The sequence below is a fragment of the Thunnus thynnus genome, chromosome 10, assembly GCF_963924715.1.
Source record: "Thunnus thynnus chromosome 10, fThuThy2.1, whole genome shotgun sequence".
Taxonomy (NCBI): Eukaryota; Metazoa; Chordata; class Actinopteri; order Scombriformes; family Scombridae; genus Thunnus; species Thunnus thynnus.
The window spans coordinates 27,977,787-27,997,254 of NC_089526.1; the positions used below are offsets into that span (position 1 = coordinate 27,977,787).

Consider the following 19,468-nt stretch of genomic DNA (forward strand, 5'->3'; position numbering starts at 1 on the left):
CTCACTCACCTCATACCCCGCCCCTCCACCCCCCATCCTGGTCATTTATCTGATAGTGCTAGAGAGCTCTGTGTACCAGCTGGGGTCAGAGCTACAGAGAGGCCCTGTGTCCCTGGAGGCTATAGGATCTCAGCCCATCTGAAAGAGAGTAGCAGTGGTAGAGTGCTGCACTCTCACAAACACACACATACGCATATGTTAGAGAGGCCTGAGCATCTGATATTCCCATTCTACAGTCCCACCTTTGAAGTAACCTTCAATGCTTTTTAGCACTGAACAGGTAATACTAAGTGGCAGATTATCCGGGCGAACACACAGCGACTACAACTGGGATATTGAAACTGGTGGACGCAGGCAAACCTGGCAGCTTGTGTCAGTTTTGCAAACAAGAGCGAGAGACAGAACAACACTGCAGCCCAGACGGAGGAACATCTTTACCAAAATACTAAGAATTCACTCAGAACACACTCTCAGACCCAAGTAAATATTGTGGAATAAAACTGACATTGTCATAGAAGCAGGAGAATACAGCCTGTGAGTAAACAACACATGAAACTGTATCGAGCTCCTTCAAATCTGCTTGCAACTGTATTATGCGGTATGTTGTGTAGCGTACATAGTGTAATAATATAGTATAGTATTCTTACAGTATGAATTATTATGCCTACACTGAAAACGTTGTACAACCTGCTTTTAGCAGTACTGTGCTTGATTATGTTCGTGCCAATAAAGCAAATTTGAATTTGAAAAAAAAAACAGCTGAGAGAGAGAGAGAGAGACCTATGGTTGTGAAATGAGGCGAGGCAATGTTCAGAAGCTCCCCACTGGACAATATACAGTACATATATACACACACACACACACTCTCTCTCTCTCTCCCTCTCTCTCTGCCTTTCTCTTCTTCCCTCAGCTCACTCACCCATGCTTACTCGCCTTCCCATGCAAAGAGCAGATTCTGTCATGAGCGTTCCACAGACTCCCATCCCCCCTTCACTTCCCCCAAGGGAGAGGAGAGAGAGAGAGAGAGAGAAAGTGAAAGAGAGGATGCTGTCTTGACTCTGTAAAGCAGAACGCACGCCAAATGAATACATCATCATGCTAATTAAAGTAACAATGTGTTTTGGTTATGGAAGGTTGGCACGTTGTCAAGTAGTTTGGCTCAGCTGGATAGGAAATCTGGTTAGAACACAATTGCCATCATTACAGTGATATATAATATATTGACAAGTTGCTCATAAGCTGTGCTGTTGTGGGTGTAAAGTTGCATTACTCTAGTGTCGAGGTCTTTTGGTGCTCTCCTGTCCCTCTACTTTTTTTTGAGTTTCAGCCATTAACCTAGTGTACCTGTTAAACTGCCTCCAACCCAACTCGCCTCTGCTCTTTTTCTCTATATAGTTGCCTTCCAGTCTATTTTATCCTATATATGTCAGCAGATGGCTGAAAGGCACTCACCGCTAACTATGCTACACATTTAATTTGGCTAAATCACAGTAAACATTACTTTTATCATGAAATATAATCAGAGCAAAGTTGTCTTAAATGATAAGGCTTGTGTTCTACATCTATCTTATTGTTAACAAATACCATGAAATGACCAAAATCAAGTTATTCTGTCTCTCAATACTTTCTGACTTCCCTACAAAATCTGTGACTCTTAGCCCATTTGTAAAGACAGTTCAGAAATATATAGTTTCACTTTTAAAGTAAGATTAATACATTTTTCTTGGCCCCAAGCTGAACATTGCACACTCGTTTGACATAATATAGCCTTATGAAGTTGTCATGGCTAATGTGTTAGCTAGCAGTTGTCTATTTACACATGCAGCAGATATGGAGCAATGTTAGCATTCATTTGGAGTTTGGTTTTCTGTCCACCTGACAAAGTATAACATTCTCTCTCCTTTTAGCTCTATTGTGGTCTTCACCTTCACCTTCTGAAAAAAATATCTTTGTCTTTAGCTGGTAAATGCTCCCCTATGTTCACCAGTTAGTTGCTAACTTTAGACCGTTTAGTACTGGGTATGTAATGTGTAGTGTGTGACTTTATCAGAGATATTTTGGCTGAAAACAGCTGCCTGGGCAAGTTGACGAGAGCTGTGAGATTGAAGGAAAAGTTGCGGGCTTTAAAACCAAAACAAAGAGGTGAAAAATGCTAAAATCCTGCGTAGCGCTGAAGGGAACTGCTGGGTCAGGTCATAATTCTTTGTGTGTTGGTCACTGCTTGCAACACCTCTTTCATTACACAGTCATTTAACCCATTGTTCATAAAAAGTATTGATTTCTGCAGGTTTAAAAAGCAGCAGGTCACTGTAGTTTCTAGCAAACTTACTCAAACATGGGCGATTGTTGGATATTGTTAATACACATTTCGGTGCACTAGTGGGTACGGCAACAGAACAGTGTATGTAGAATTGGCTCATAATACATTATAGTGCCTATGTTCATCAAAATGAAGGAAGATGTCACTGCAGCTAAGTGGTTCATTTATGTGAGTTTTTGGATAACAATTTATCTGTGACAGAGAAATAAGCTACATCAGACTTTGTCCTTTGAATCAATGTGTGAGAAAACACATCGACTGATTCTGTTTTTTTGTTCTGTTGAGGACCTTACAAGGTTTAGACTGGGGGAGAGAGGAAAGGAGAGGAGAAAAGAGGATAAGTTAGAATGGGATATGACAGTATATAAGAGGGCAGGGCAAGAGGAAAGTGTAGGCCAGGTTAGGATAGGAGAGAGGAGAGGAAATGAGAAGGGACGAGGGGTGAGAGGAGAGGAGAGGACAGGAAAGGAGAGAAGAACATCAGAGAGAAAATGAGAGGAGAGACATTGACGTCTGAGATGCTATCAGGTCCCGTTGCTGATATGACAGCCTCAGTCCCCATTGACAAAGCAATCAGCCTGCCATCTCCCATAGCCTGCTATTCTCCTGCGTGGCACAGCACAGCATCAGCTTCTATTGTCTCTCAGGCTTTGTTCTAAATAACATCTGCATTCGTCAGCATAGGTTTTATTATCTTCTGGGCTCTTATCCCTCAAGCAAATTTTGAAGGGATTTTCCTGCCCCCGGCTGTGCAATTTGAAATGCCCTTGGCGAAACATGACAGTAGAAAAATGTTTTAGAATGAGAAGTAGGTTGCGGTAACTAGTACATAAGGGATGTTGTATATTTATTGTAATGTATAATACATTGTACACTGCAGCACACCACGATCCCTTTTCACTGTGTCTGTTAAATAATTAGTCAACAGAGCTTCAAGCAATTGTATTGAAGCATTTTAGGCAGATATCTGGTATATACAAAAGATGATCTTAAGTTCTGAGCAAGCATAGAGCAGCAATAGTACATTTGGACTATTTGCATGTGCAAATGTATAAAAATAGACTGTAATGCAATTCATCACTTTCCTCAGATTTATGTGTGTTAACAAGAGTGTACAACTATGCTATTTAGGAATAATGCTGTGCTTTGAGCTAAATGCTAACATCAGCATGCCAATATACTCATAATGACAATGCTAACATGCTGATGTTTAGCATAGGTATAATGTGTTCACCATGTTAACATGTTAGCATGCTAACATTTGCTAGTTAATGCTAAACACAGCTGAGGCTGATGAGAATGTCATTAGTTTTGCAGGTATTTGGCCATCCCATAGCAGACAACTAGCATGGCTAAAAAAATCTGTGAATGCAACATTAGCAACTAGTGATCCTGGACAGTCTGAACAGAACCCAAGTACAGCTCCACTACTAGAACATCTGGCCTGTTGTTACATAAGCCTCACAGCATGCTGCGCAAGAGTAGCCTGAATGAAAGCAACACAGTGCAATAGATATACAGATAGAGCCGGATAGTAGTTTGCAGAGGGGTAAAACAAAGGAAAAAGGAGATAAATAGAAAATGTGAAAAGTAGTTCCAGCTTAGGAGGGAGAAGAATTGTGAGGTGAGAGCGAAAGCAGGGTCAAGAAGGGGGCACTTTATCACTTTTATTGCCCATCCACCCTGGGTAGAGTCAATGTAGAGGAAGATATACAGCATCTGACCCTCTGAGGGAAGCCTAGTGCTTCTGAGGAACATATGTGCCTGCTATAGAATAGCTGGCAGCGTTGATGTTAAATGTATCTCTCAAAAGCCCGGGTTAGTGTGATAATACAGCAGAGACAAATTCAGCACAACACAGTAATGACACACTACAGACACTAATTGAGAAAGAGAAATAGGAAATGTGTGTTGTAACTGTTTTTTCAAAGACAAGGCTGTAGGACAGGTGCCGTGTCAGTGCAGATAGTTACTGCCAGAGAGGTGTGGTGGCTTTTTTATCCTCGGTGACATTCCCTCAGGGTTTGTTTTATGATTGTTGAACCCTGAAAGGTCAGAGAAAAGACACCTCTCCACTCTGTGCAGCAGAGGTCTCTAACAACGTATCCTGGAGGACCCAGGATGTCCAGGTTTTTGTTCTGACCGGACCACACAAGGTGATTTCATCAGTTAGTTCCCTCTCTGTGGAAGATGTGTGAATCAGCGAAATCAGTCAGCGTAATCTCAAATTGGAACACAAACCTGAAAACGCGTGACACAGAGATGGTCACCTCTGCCGTCTAATTTTGTGAGTTTTTTATCCGTATGTATTTGTTGATAGTGCCAGAAAGCGACAGAGACTGAAAGCGGCAGAGATAGGCAGAGATACCTGAATAGAGAAAGTGAGAGACGAGGCTCCTGAATGGCCAGTTACTAAAGGTGGAACGTGGCACCAGGTCATCTCATGCTGATTGCACTCAAAGAGTGAGAACCCTCATGCTGTTAGTTGGACTATTAATAGTGGAGACATTCAGCTTTCTGCAGTGGCCGGCAAGCAGCCAGCCATCTGAACAGGCAGCAAGGCCTACGGTCATTTGGGCGTCCAGGAAAGCCAGGCAGCAACACAAAGAGGCTTACAGGACAGACTATAAGATAAAAGACCTCCACAAGTGGAGAGAGTCAATTCAGCTAATCAACAGAGCTGATGAAAGTGCGGTGTAATTGATCAAATCAGTCTTAAATAAATATGTGCATTGGTAAAGAAATTATTTAATTGAAACCCTTTACTATAAACAGGCTTAATTTGATAAACATAATTATCATTCATTATTACTGTTTGCCATGTGTCATCACAGTTTGGACTGTTGTATTTATTGTTTAATGTGCGCTGGCCAGTGTTTTAATAACCCAGTTGTATTCATCTCACTTATCTGATTTTGATTAACGCACCTCTTGTAAACCAGCTAGTGTTGTTTGCATGCTCACTTATTAGCTTGTTGTTCAATTTCAACAGCAATTTTGTACAATCTAAATGAGGAGGAAGCAGTGTTGGGAAGGTTACTTTTGAAATGTAATAGGTTACAGATTACTAGTTACTCTGCTAAAAATGTAACTATTTTAATTACTTCATCAAAGTAATGTAACTTAGTACATTTAATTACTTCTTGATTACTTTTCTAACAAATGTTTTACTGGGCAAAAAAGCTGAAAAGTCCTTTCAAACATAAATTTAAACCAGATTACACTGATTACTGTCAAACTTTTATTAAACGTTCTTCAATATAACTTGAATTAAGATTGAAATGTTTTGAAGCACAACCAGCAAAATCAATCACAAGTATGTAGATCACAAACAGCAAACTCTGACTGCAGTAAAGGAAAAATGTAACCGTAATCTCAAACCGAGTCCACATTCAGGTCAACTCCATGCTGACTGGTGATTGAACTGCACATTCATTTGACTGGCAGACGAGAGGCGGTGCAAATTCAAACAAGAGAACCAATCAAAAACAACGCATAAAATTTTTTTAACCTTTCTAATCACCAACATTTTGATTAGTAACTGCAATTTAATTACATATTTTTTCTCAGTAACTGTAACAGATACAATTTAATTACATAATGCTGTTACATGTAATAAGCTATGTGAAATTTGGCTTTGGCAAGATATAAGGTATTAATTAGTGAGCTTTAGAGGTGCTGGTAGGTGGATTTTTAACTCTGGACAGATTCAGGCTCGTTGTTTCCTCCTGCTTCCAGTGCTGCACCTAAAGCTCACTAGCTGATACGTCATATCATGTTTGTTTAATCTGTACACAAACAGAAATGTAAAGACGACATGTTGTGGTTTTAAATTTGGACAGAGGCTAACTTTTTTCTGCCTGCTCCCAGTCTTTATACTAAGCTTAGCCTGATGGCTCTACCCATACAGACATCAATAAAATAAAGTTTTCAGAGTCCAATCTACTAGACTAAGCTAGTCCAGTCTGGCCTGGTTTATTTGCATGAAATGAATTTGAACCACACTGGTTGGCCAGGCCTCTCAGCATTGTTAACAAAACATCTGTAACAGTGTATGTTACTCCAACTAAGGAAGAAGTTCTTGAAGTTTTTTAGTGCAGAACACAACTTGAGTAAAGTTGGACTCACCCTGGAATGCAAGCTCATACATTTCATATGGGCCACCTTAATAAGTCCTATTTATGGTAAACTAAGACCCAAAAATAAGATAGTTTTCATGTTGCAGATTCTTAAAAAGAGACACAACACAGCACAAACTCTTATTACGATTTCGTCCCAGATTTTGACCCGCTGGCGAGAGGGAAACTGAATAGAAAAGTAATTCATATACTGCCTATACTGTATGATGAAGTTGTTGAGTTCTGTTATTTTCTAATCATTTAAATTAGGGTCATGAGATCCATGGAAATAAAAATTGCTCCTCAACCAAATGAATGTTAAATTGAAAAATAAAAGAGAATTAAATCAGAGCAAGCAGTAAAATAACTTGTTAATAGCCTTCCTCACCCCCCCCCCAAGCTCTGCTGTGTGTGTGAGCTGGTGTATTTACTAGCGGTAGTTTACACAGGGCGCTCTAATCTCCTCTTCCCTGTGTGTGTTTGTGTGTCTGTCCGTGTTTTGCTCATTCAAGACTCAGCTGGTCGGAGCAGGTGCAAGCTGGTGACTCAAACACGTGCGAGCTGCCTACCCGGTCCTTCTAATACGCCTTTGTGTGGCCAAAAAACTCAAACTATCCGGTGCTGTCTACAAACAAACGCCACCGCCATGCGTCTGTCCACCACACGCACACACACAGACTTGCTAGACTCTAAATGAAACACACACACACACACACATTAGCTCCGTAGAGGCCTCACAGCCAGACAGTAGAATTTATTATGTAATGATTGATGCAGTGATTCTGTTGGAAAACTTTACATTTGATTATGCAATCCCTGTTCACATCATAGTGAGTTTTTTATCTTTTTTTTTAAGAAAATACACTTTTATCATAGAATACACTTACTGTACTCCTGTCAAACTGCTAGTTTTTAATCATCTTTTGTATCTGTTTGCTCTACAAATAATTTGTGTTTCCTCCTCCTGTCACATTGAATTGCTTATTGTTCTTAGACGTCTAGCAGGGACCAGAGGGTTGGGTGTTTAGTAGCATTACAGTGCTTTACATGTACAGTAGATGTAGATGCTGCTGTAGGTAGATTACAGAAGCAGCCGACTGACATAAATAAGGGAGGATAAAGAGCAGCCATAATCATGACGTCACTAATGCAGCCGTAGCCCTTATATAAGCCCACTGTTTGAACACTACACACAGCCACTACCATGTAACCTACACTAGGGCATACTGTACATCATATAGAGTGTGTGGACCATTGCTCACACTGCCTAGGGCTGAAGGTGGCTTTGTTGGAGCTTTGAATGCATTATTCCAGAGATTCAGTGTCTGTATGTGTGCATGCGTTAGGGTATATTCACGGTTGCTCGGGTTGTGTAGTCTAGCGTGTACGATCTACAATGAAAATAACAGTGAGGAGGCCTGTTTTTCATCCTCATCATCTGACACTGATCAGGAAAGAGAGAGACAGACAGAGAGAGAGCTGACGCTGTGATCCCGGGATTGTGCCCCTCGACCGAAGTCTGATGGAGGATCTCCCACTAATCCCTTAATATCACTCGTCCCACTGAGATACTGCCGCCATCGCCATGGTGATGCCGAGATGGCCTGGTTGTGTAGTAGTGGAACGAGGTGGGGGGTTGGTGGTGGTGGTGGTGGTGGTGGTGGTGGCCGTACAGAACCATAGAAATCCTCCTTTATGAAACATAAATACAATCATTTGAAGTAGTATCTCGAGGCAGGAATTGCAGGCATTTAAAGTCAGCCAGGCATCAGGCCATGAAGAGGGTGGCAGCGAGGAGGAGGGGTTGGCTGTGTTTGCTGTAGACGGCGAGTAGAAGCTGGTCGCCTTATCCTCGAGTGGGCGGCTGCTTGGATGGTTGGCTGGCTGGTTGGCTTTAAATCTGTGCGGAGAGGCGGCTAATGCAAGGGAATCCTTTGATTTGGGATTTTACAGCAGCCAAAGTCAAACAGATCTTTCCGCCATCGGGCAGATGTTGAGTCAAGTTCAAGTTAATTTCAGTGGTACAGTATTGTGGCCACATCTGTTTATTTGGCTGAGCGTGTTGATCCTTATGTCTTATGTAGCCTATGCAGAATCTGATAACTTCACGAGGTAACGGATACCTCATCGCCTTCAGCTGTGTGTAACATCATATGGCATATTTTAGCAAAGTGATGGGTGTGGCCTGAGAGCGGTGAGGTGATATCAGATTGCCCCTCTGCTTGTCTGCCTGTGTACACTGTATGCAGTTTAGTTAAGCGAGCTAATAGTGACGTGCTGTAGCGATGAATTGGGACAGGAAGGAGTAGAGCAGGCTGAGCCAACAATAGGCAGGGTATCCATTACCTCTCTATTGTTAGCCATGGCCAGGCTATTATTATAGCCCTGAGTGAGACACAGACAGCTGACTGCAGTTTCAGTACAGCCCACCTCCTGCTCCCAGTCAGAAACAACACTGTCTTGGAGAGGTTTTGTATGTGTTCAAGAGTAGAGTAGAGGGCGAGGTTTAGTAGTGGCAGGTTTTTAAGAATTGGGATATGATCATTATCATAACTACTACTGCAAGAAGTTATTTTATCTGATGCTCACAACTAGTTTTTGTGGTGTTTAACCAGAGATGTTCCTTTTACAGGATAGTCCCTCACCAGGGTAACCAGCAGGAAAGGCTGAAACTAGGCTTTTGCTGACTATGAGACTGGAAATAATACGGCGATAGCGAGACTGGACAGAATTGGTGCTCGAGGAGCGGTTTGATGCTTCAACGTGTTTAGTGGAGGGTTAGAGGAGGACAGTGAGCCGCAGTCAGCAGCCTCTGTCTGACTATCGGAGCTGGAGATGGGGGCTAACGCAGAGGGCGGTGACCTAGCCGCGGTGGGGTTAGGGCTGAGGCTGGGTTTTCTGGAGTATTCCCAGTGGAGCTGTTCAGCCGTGTATGGGAGGAGGTGTGACGTTAGCATGGGACAATGTCAGCTGCCAAGAAAGTGCTGATCCCAGCCAGAATAAAATGTATCTGTGTCAGGATGAATAAAAGTAGGCTGACAGAGGAGGCAACCAAGCGTTCACGTACAAAGGAAGACACGTTCCTACAACCACCGTTACCAAAGCAAACAAGCACATATATATACAAGAACACAAACATGGTGTATCACTGCTTCTGAGTAAACCGCTCACTGTGTAATGAACTAGTTGTATTAAAATGAATATTGTACATATGTTTCCAGTAAGCCTCGCATGGAAATACACTTGTGAATGCGTGGGCTGCTGGGTGATTAGCTGACTCTTTGCCACTTGGAAATCTCTCAGGAGGGGAGATATGGAGCAGCTCAATTGAATCCTGGCAGGTAATCTAAGGAAACAGATGGATTTTAGTTATATTTGGCAGCAGATTAGCCACTTCCCCGTTGCTCAGAAAATCTGCTGTTGCCAATTCTTGTTTGACAATCTGAATATTAGTCCTTGGTCAGGAGGTCTGGCTTGTGCGCTGTTAGATTGCCTATTCTGATGAGTGTGCCCCGTGGATTCAATCCTATCTGTGCTTTCTAAGGCCCAGCTGTGGTAGCTGGCCAACCCCTCCACACCGAGGCGCTTGCCCTCTCGCCGTCCCTCCTGCCCTGCCTATCGCGCTGTGCCAGCGCCCCGTGCCAGAGGAAGTTATCAGCGCTCTATCCCCTGCCCCTAATCCTCTCTGAGGTGGAGAGAAAGTGTTAAGTAGCACTTCTCCTGGCATTTATTGGAGAGGTAGAATGAACAGGTGGCTCAAAACCTAATCGTCTGTCTTTAAATGAGGTGCTATTTTTAGTGCACTCTCTCCTTTTGTTGGAGATTTGCAGGTGATGTACAGTAGAAGCGGTACAATGGGGGATTTCTGTTTTATATATCCTGCAGGGATAATGCTGACATAGTCTTGTTGATTTTCCCTATGTGGCTGGATGAAGTATAGGAACACACCCTATAGTAGTTTTTCAGAGAATATCATGTACTTGGAGTTTTTACTAGATTTTACAGTAATGGATGTTTTTGTTTCTGCTACTGGTCCCAGTGGTATCCAACATCTCCTTATTCCACATTTTGGACATTTCTTTAGAGGCACAATTTCAGCATTTATTTGAACTGTTTCAGTTTGATTTACCACTTTGCTTTCACAAAAATCTCTCTGAACATTGTCCTCTGATGGTCCAGCTGCACACAATCCAGATTAAAGAAGAGTTGCTAGAAATGTTATATTGTAAAATAATAAAATGTTAACATGTTCACCTCAGCTGTCAATTTTTACACTGGTTCACAGCAATTATGCTTGAGGACTGGTACATATAGATATATTTTTGCCCTAGTTTTTGCCTCTCAGGCAACATACAGGTTACCCTGTCTCATTACTAGAGGTTGTTGGGGCTGTATGCAGCCTGAGAGGAAGACTGCAGGCATTACTCAGGGCTGAAAAAAGCACTCTCAGCTCCTATGCATGTAAAAAGAAAAATAATTGAATCCATGCTTTTATTTACTATTAATATTTTCTGAAAAAGAAGCTAGAGTTGAACACCAATCAAACGGTGCTCTTTGTAGTTAAGATGAAAACACAAAATTATCTCTCAGAAAGGATAAGGTCACTATCAAGGAAACATAAGTGTGGTTTTAAGTAGTGTTAGTGCACTAATAATGCTTCAATTTACATAGCTTTTTATTGTTCTTAATGCCACCATTATTATAAAGTTTAATCATAATTATTTGCAGAATTGTTATAAATGTATATAAATGCATTCAGTTTTTTGTGTAGGAACTGCTGAACCCAAACCTACACCCTTGCACATTGTTTACACTGCACTGTATGCATCATATACTGTATCCATGTATGGTCCTATATTAAATTAATATCACACCCTTATGTCCAAGACAATAACAGTATACAGCAGTGCTCAGCCTCACATGAGAGTTTTCCCTATAGGTCACTGGCCTGTGAGTGATTTCAGACAGACATTAACCTCATCTCCTGGCAGTACTGACTGGCTGGGATGGTGTTAATGATGTATGTAGTTGGTATTTACCCACTGAGCCAGATTACTCCCTTATGATCCAATTATCACTCAGTCAGTAGTGGACTCAGAGGGCCTGCAGGGTCACTGCTTAGCCATGAGATCCTCTATCACAGATTTGCTACTACAGCATTGATGCCAAGATGAGGTTGCATCTCACTATCTGTTTTAAACTGTCAAGCACAGGTGGATGCCAATATCTAAATCATTTCACGATGCATTTGTAACATTTTCATTGGAGCGTCTCCACTGAGCCGTGCTGTCGGTCAGCCTGACCTGCACTCTGCAAGAAGGTTCTGAGTGGAAAGCATCCAGAAAAACATAGTTGAATATCTCTCTATATATAAAAATACACACACCATGAACGAGGGAACACACAGACATGTTTGGAGGGATGTTTAGCTGTCCAGCTGGGAGCCATGTTGAGCCTTGTTTTTTTTTCTGCAGTTGGTAATCAGTGAAAAGTCACACTTTCCCCGAGGAGAGCACCGCTACATCTGACCATATCCCACTGTTCTTAGCTGTTCCCCCAACATCTGGCTGACTTTTGAGAGAGAAATAGAAAGAGTTGAGTGCTGAGCAGTTGTTTGCTCAAAGACAGGATTAGAGGGAGAGAGAGAGAGGGAGAGAGAGAGAGAGAGAGAGACCTGCAAGAGCGACTGGCCGGGCAGGGGAGGTAATTGGAAAGTAATTATGCTTTGGGTTGCATGTGTGGAAGCTCAGTACAATGTGACAGAGAATACTGCGTGTGGGTCCGCCGCTAGCGTCTGAAACGAAGAGAAGTAGATTGTTTAAAGATTGCAAACGGATGGAAATGCTTCATGCTGTATCTTTTTTTTCCTGTGCTGGTATCTACTGTTTTTCTGGAGAAAGTGTAAAGGACAAGGCTGGTGATTTAAAATTTTTTTCTTAATGAAAATACTAAAACCTAAAGCAATGCACTCATCATACTAACATATCCCATGCTCATTCCTCTCTGCCATGTTAATATATAGATAAAAACACATCAATGAGCTGCACCGTTGCACAGGGTGACATGTTCCTTAATTGTGATGAACATGAGCCATGCAGTTGAAGCAGTAATAATCAATTTTTTGGCCACTTGGGGGCAGCGAAACAAGAAACACAGCACTGACATATTATCACATCGATATGGCGAATACGTTAGCAAACACTTATGCTCACATCCAGCAGACACGGAGCAACATTAGCATTCATTTGGAGGAATGTTTCTGGCCATCTGTCCAATATTCTGGTCCCCACCAACTTCACCAGCTAGTCATGAACTTTGTCTGCAGTTTGATGCTGGGTAGATACTTATTACTTACTTTTTGGACCACACATGAACCATAAATGCTGGTTTTGATGATCCTGCCTCATACCATCAGTCAGTTATTACTGAGGATTTTGCAAAATAACATTTATTTTTCACCAAAGCTATTCATAATCTGTCAGTTTATGTGACAGTCTGTGCCTAAATATTTTGACTACACTCTTAATGAATTATCGCGTCCCCTCCCACTGACTGACTCTAAGTAGGCGGGCTTCAGTCTCTGCTGCCCATCACAAGTTGTTAGACACACATTAGCTGTTGCTGGACCTGCTGCGGTGCATGTGACATGTTGCCAACCTTGTTCTGGGTGTGGGGGAATGTGATGATTCAGGGCTCGTTGTACAGCTGTCACATCAATGTATTTCTCTCCTAACACAACTGTGGCTCACGAGTAGCAGTTTATGGGTGAAAGAGAGAGGCAGAGAGGTTGCACAGTTTAGAGGGAATCATGTTATAAACGTCTCTATAAGAGTCTCCTTTCCTCTCCTCTCTTATTCTTATTAGCAGAGATATCTTCAGAGGGCTCGGATTAATTAAATCTCTGGGATCTTACTAAAATGTTCAGGTTCTCGTGACAACCCGCTGTGTAATTGTCCTACTGCTTGCACAGAAGGAGCTGCATCAACCCAGCTCTCTCAGGGACGTCACTCCCATCTGAGTTAAATGAAATCTACAACGAGAGAGCTGCTGACTTGTTTACATTCACAAGTAGACCACGTATTTTGGCATCACAGTGTTAAAATGTTGGTTTGCCGTTCCTGGTGGGTCTGAATCAGTGTTATCTTCTAAGGGTAATGCACAAGCTGCATACATGCAACGTATAGATTTTGGATTTTGACACCTGATTATTTTCTTGATATATTGATCAATCGCTTTGCCTATAAGATATGAAAAAATTTAAACCCACAACCGCAGCAAGTTGCTATTTTTGTCCAAAATGCAAAGAGATTCCATTTTAACAATGACATAATCAGGAAAAAGCAGAAATACTCACATTTGTTAACATTGTACCAGCAAATGTTTGGCATTTGTGCTTGGAAAGTGATTCAAATGATTAATCGATTTTCAAAATATTTGACGATTAACTCTCTATTGATTGACTGATTGATTAGTGAACAATTTTTTCAGTTGCAATTAGTAAATATAACCACACCCTGCTCCCTCACCCTTTAGAGCTGCTGAGTATCCTGCCTGCTGGTTAAATGTTAGAATGGTAAATGACTATCCTAAAATAACAAAAGGCTGCTGCTCACTTTTTAAGGCATATTCAAACTCTCAGAAATAACAGTTCAGTTTTATTTCCCTCTATCTGTTTCTATTTCCTTTTAGGTTTCAAAAGATGCTAAACATTAGCATTGAAATTGGATCAAAATGATGTAAAATAACTTGTTAAACATCCTCTCATAAAACTCCAGGAATCTAGTTCTTAGAAGTTTATGCAGCACATCTGTCCACTAGAGAGCAGTGTAGCATCAGTCATTGTCAGACCTGACTGCTTCTCGACACAGAGACAGTGAGGCAGAGTAGGTGGAAACCTAAACCCCGAACAAAATAACAACAGAGACCAAAATAACCAAAAAAGCTGCCACTCTGACACAAACAAGAGAGAATCAGACATTGAGACATGTTGATGCTCTTTACACAGTCCTATTCCTAATTATTAACCAGCGTCTGTTTTTATTTTGTGTGTGTATAGGAGGAGGGGGGGGGGTCATGGGTAGCAGAGGGCAGGTTAAAGAGATGGAAAACAGAGACTGTATCTGCTCTGCAGCCCTCCTCAGCAGCCAGGATACTGAATACGTCACTTGTGACATTTTACACTCACTCATTTTACTGCCCCGTGTCAAATAATACACTGTGCAGACACACACACACACACACACATACACACACAAACGTATGAGTACAGTACACACATGGATATGGGCGACACACACACGCAAATGCATAGACGGATACTCACACACACACTCTGTCCGGCAGCCGTCCAGGCAGGCAGGCAGGCAGGCAGGCAGCAGGCTCGATCAGATAAATATGAGGCTTGTAATGCGACCACAGAGACGGGGCTGATGGGATCAATAAAGAACGGCGCTGCAGGTCATCGGGAGAACACAGCGAGAGGATAAATATGGACTGGCTCATCGGAAAACAGACCAGCGAGACTGATGGGTACACAGGACTATATCTTCTCTCGTGTGTTCTCTCACCGATCTGACACAGATCAGACAGACAGATTTCTTGCTCTGGTGTGCTCTACCTCTAGCTGAAGTAGACTGTTGGGAGGCTTCGCTGCTCAGCCTCAGTATTTGTTTGTGACTAGAGTGGCATCCTCTTGTTGTACATTCTGGGATAGGTCTGAAGTGTTGAATTTTTATTTCACCAAACGTTATTTTCTATGGACATTTAATGAGTTTTTTGAATGAATTCTTCATTATTAGGCAGCGATGTTTGAGATGTTCAGCTGTCATTGAATAGGAGTAGTAAGGAACCTTTTTTAGTGGATAGTTTTAATACTACACACTCTAAATGTTCATTTCCAGGAACAATAAAGTTCTGGAGGAAAAAACTGAGCATAAACTTTTTCAAAAGTTATAGATAACAGATTTTTTTAATCGTCAGTTGGTAAGAACCAGCAATACGAGGATGTCACCTATTGTGATGGGCATTTGTTTCACTTTTCTGGCATTTTATGGACAATTCACTCATGAGTGGTGGTCAAATGTAAAAATCAAAAAAAAAATCAGATCACACATACAGAACGAGGTTCGTAAACGTTGCCGTGTCTCAGTCAGAAACAGACGAAATCCAATTAACACATTCTATCTCACACCACTATAAAAAGCTGACTATGTACTTAACATAAGTTGTGATGAGGTGTGTGAAGTTTTAATGTGTGATTCTCAGCTGCAGCTTAAAGTGACATCTGCTCCTAAAGCTGGAGACAGTGGCTGAACTTTAGTGTTAGATAGTGTACAGATGCTAGACAGTCATGTGGCGGTTGTTGTGTGTGTGTGTGTGTGTTTGAGTGCTGCCTTGGTTATTCTTGGTTTCACCTATTTTAACTTCTAAAGATAGTTCCACATGAGGATGAAGTAAAGTAAAGACTATTCAAGTTTAGTGACGCTATATATGACATATGTATCACTATGAGGAGTCTATCTAATGAAACAAATTGTGCTATAGGAAGCAAACTGATTGATGGTGCTATAGGAAATATGTGATTTTCTGGCTTTTTGGCTCAGACTTTCTGTTAAAAGCGTAATATTGTATAATATATATGTAATATATATATATATATATATATATATATATATGAAATTAGCAGTTAGAGGTATAAAAAGCTGTTCAGGTCACCAAATCCCCCCTCCTCCCAAAAAAAGAAGCATTTTCTCATTTACCCCAGTGGTATCCCGCGATGTAGACACTAGTTTTGGTTTTATTTGTCCAGGTTTTGAGATATTATTATATTACATTATTTACATTATTTATTTCTTCCACTACCCCAGTATACTGGAGGTGCATTGAATTTTATTTGTGGTGTTCATGGTATTTAAAGATCCCCTCCAGACATGTTTAAGATGTATATAAAATACTCTACCTTCCACAAAAAAGTTCAATTACCTCATTAAAATCCTTAAAAATGCCTCTACTCCTTCTCCCTCATTAAAAATTCCAGAATATATGAATATACGTATGTGCTATGTAAAGTCTCCAAGTTCAAGTTTCCACATCACACTTGCATGAATACTGGACCAGAATTGGCTCCAAAGTAGTTGAGATGTCACAAATCATGCTCGTAGGTACATACAGTACCTATAACTCAGATATTCTGTGCGGGCAGAGAAACTTTCCACTTTCAGTGGATGAATGTGAATGTGAGGGGGGCGAGGGGAACACTATATTTAAAAAGAAACAAAAGAAACAATGCCCTTGTTCCCCTGGATCCCCAGAACGGCCTATCAGCAGTTTTTATAGGGCTTCTTCTGGAAAGGACTTGTTTCTTTTAAAGGTGTAGTCCAGCGATTTAGTATTACACTTGAAAGAATTGTCAAAATTGAAGGTGCAGAGGCTGAGATATCTTGAGTTTTAGTCCCTAAAATCTGTCAATCTCTGAAAGGCTTAAATTTCTAGTCCCCTGTTTTCACAGAATTGTTCTAACCATGACAACCAGACTGATAACATGTGTAAAATTGCTTGAGTGCCCCTTTAAATGTTTTAAATGTAAGTACTTCAGCGCTTTGAGCACCACAAATGAAACTCCAGTCTCCGCTGTTGTATTGAGGCGTCAGCAGAAATCTGAGACAGATATCTCAAAGCCCAGACAAATAAAACCCAAACCATCTACATAGCTATGTAAGACTAGAGGTAAATGAGAACATGTGGTTTTTTTTGTACTTTGGGTGAACTGACCTTTTAAGTGACATATATATGGGCTTTAGCTAGTTTAGCTGATGTGCTAATGGCCTTGCTATCAGTGATTATGGAACTTAATCAAGCATGTGTTGCTGATTCGGCTTAGTTGAACTATTCACCAAATGAGCTCCTACTTTTATCCTCACCTTCAAATGCAGCTCAGTGTGCAACTCAAGGCAGTGCTCAAATGTCACTCAACTGTCCTGCTTACTCTGAACTCGTGCAGATGCTTGGCTGTATTTCTGGGAACTGATGGTGGAGGTCACCATTAATTATGGATTTCTCTTAGAAAAACTCCTAGTGGTGAATAAAAACTTACATGTGCGAGGTGGACGGTCACCTGGGGCGGCAGCTGCCTTCTGCGCTTTAGAAATCCAAAGTGACTTTAAAAGTAATGTTTGTCCATGCTCGTACATATCAGAGAGTGTTACTCACATGAAGCAGTCATTTTTATATTTAAGTCCAAACTTTTTGTCATCTTTTAAGTCACTGTGAAAGTTTATTTTTTTAATATTTTCATTTATCTCATTACCATTATCAATGCTGCACTATCATCATCCTCATCGAATCATCTTCTATAATATCCAAGATATTATTCAAATCATAGTTGAAGTTTTATTTATGTCATGCGCATCTTTTGTAGCATCAGTTGTCTCAGTACTTTGTGTCTTCTAGATTGTTTTCCTCATCTCTTTGTGTTCTGTATGCACTGAGCTGTGCACACTTTTTTTTATTTTTTTATGTTTTAGGATCAAAGAAGAACCAAAGCCTCAGTCGGCACAGTAAGTAAACTGCATTACCCAGAGTGCTCTAGGCTTTGACACTTCTTCCTGTCAGTCGGTGCTGTGTGCTTCATGTGGCTTTCTCCTCTTTTGTCTGGGAGAGAAATGAAAGAAATGTCACTAATGTCATGGAAAGCCGCTGCGGTGGCACGAGGATCGCACAGTGGCGTTTTTATTTCTTTTAAACTCTGAATGAGTAGCATCATTCCAGATTGTCGACTTCTGTGCTGGACACTAAACAGCCGACTTCCATGACATCAATGACAACGGCTTTTCCTTTCTACCAGCTTTGTTATAGCCAGGTCCCAAACCCTTCCCCCGTGTTCCTGGTCTAACACTAACTGGCTGCTCATTCTCATCCGGTGTGTCATCTGCACTCTGATTGGCTTGTGCAGCCTCGTAATTCAACCACAAGTGTGGCCTAGATGCACCTGTGCTGTGGCTGCATTTTGACCAAAACTACTTGTAGGGCAAACCAGTCTGACAACCTGACCCCTACTGCACCACTAAGCTGGAATAAATGACACTCCTTTTACCCTCAGCTGAGTGTTTGATGCAGCTCTCATTTCCATTGGCTGTAGAGCTTTCCTGCTTCTCCCTCTACTTTAAATCTGTCTGTATTTTCTCTCTATCTTTCCTATTCCTATATCTTTCTCTCTGTATTTCTGACACTGTGTCTGGTTGTCAATGTTCCACTAATCGCCGCTCTGCCCGTGTCCTGGCCTTCTCCTCTCTCTGCTCTGGTTGTAGTGAATGTCCCTGCTATTGTTCACTTCGTAGAAATCTGACCTGCTTCTTAAAATCCCTTTTCAGGACAGATTGTTTTCTCCCATGATGACTCATTGCGATGTTTCCAGTCACACTTTGCTTATTTGAACAGGTGGTTTCCCTTTAGTGGGATCACTGAGCTGGTAAATAACGTTCTTCAGCCCCAGCAAAAGTCCCAAAATGACAAGGAGCCAGAGCCAGACGCGTAAGTAATAGATCAGACCCCTTTTGATCTCCACCCAGCAGGCACAAACATTCAGTGGTGACCCCAGCAGCTGGACGCACAGTATGTTTGACCTTAGCGGACATTAGAATATGTTACACAATTTTTCAGTATGTTTGTTGTAGCATGTAAGAGGGAGGTGGTGTAGGAGTGATGTGCCATCAGGGATATATATTCTATGCAAGTACACAAATATAGTTCATTACATGTTGTTATACATGTTGAGCAACACTTTCTATACTCTTATCACTAATCTGTGATTAAAACAGCACCAATGATAGCTTCTTTGCTCATGTTAAATAAGGTCAGATCATGGATAGAATTAATGCCTCTTTTGATACAGTTAATTATATGTCAAGTCAACGTACTTGTAAAGGTTTGGTGCAGATTCATTTTAATAAGGACAAAGAGTAATATAGAGCCACCACAACCTGTGTCCTCCACCAGTCTTACAGCTGCTACCAGTGCCAAACCCCATGAAATC

The 19,468-nt window shown here is 41.3% G+C and overlaps 1 protein-coding gene across 1 annotated transcript in view; it reads left to right on the forward strand.

The window, feature by feature from the left end:
• Positions 1-19,468, forward strand: part of LOC137190681 (regulating synaptic membrane exocytosis protein 2-like) — a 43,745-nt gene that overhangs the window by 5,118 nt on the left and 19,159 nt on the right. Inside the window, exons 2-3 of the mRNA XM_067600204.1 lie at positions 17,961-17,993; positions 18,874-18,966. Coding sequence (XP_067456305.1) covers positions 17,961-17,993; positions 18,874-18,966 — 126 coding nt within the window. The remainder of the gene's footprint in view (positions 1-17,960; positions 17,994-18,873; positions 18,967-19,468) is intronic.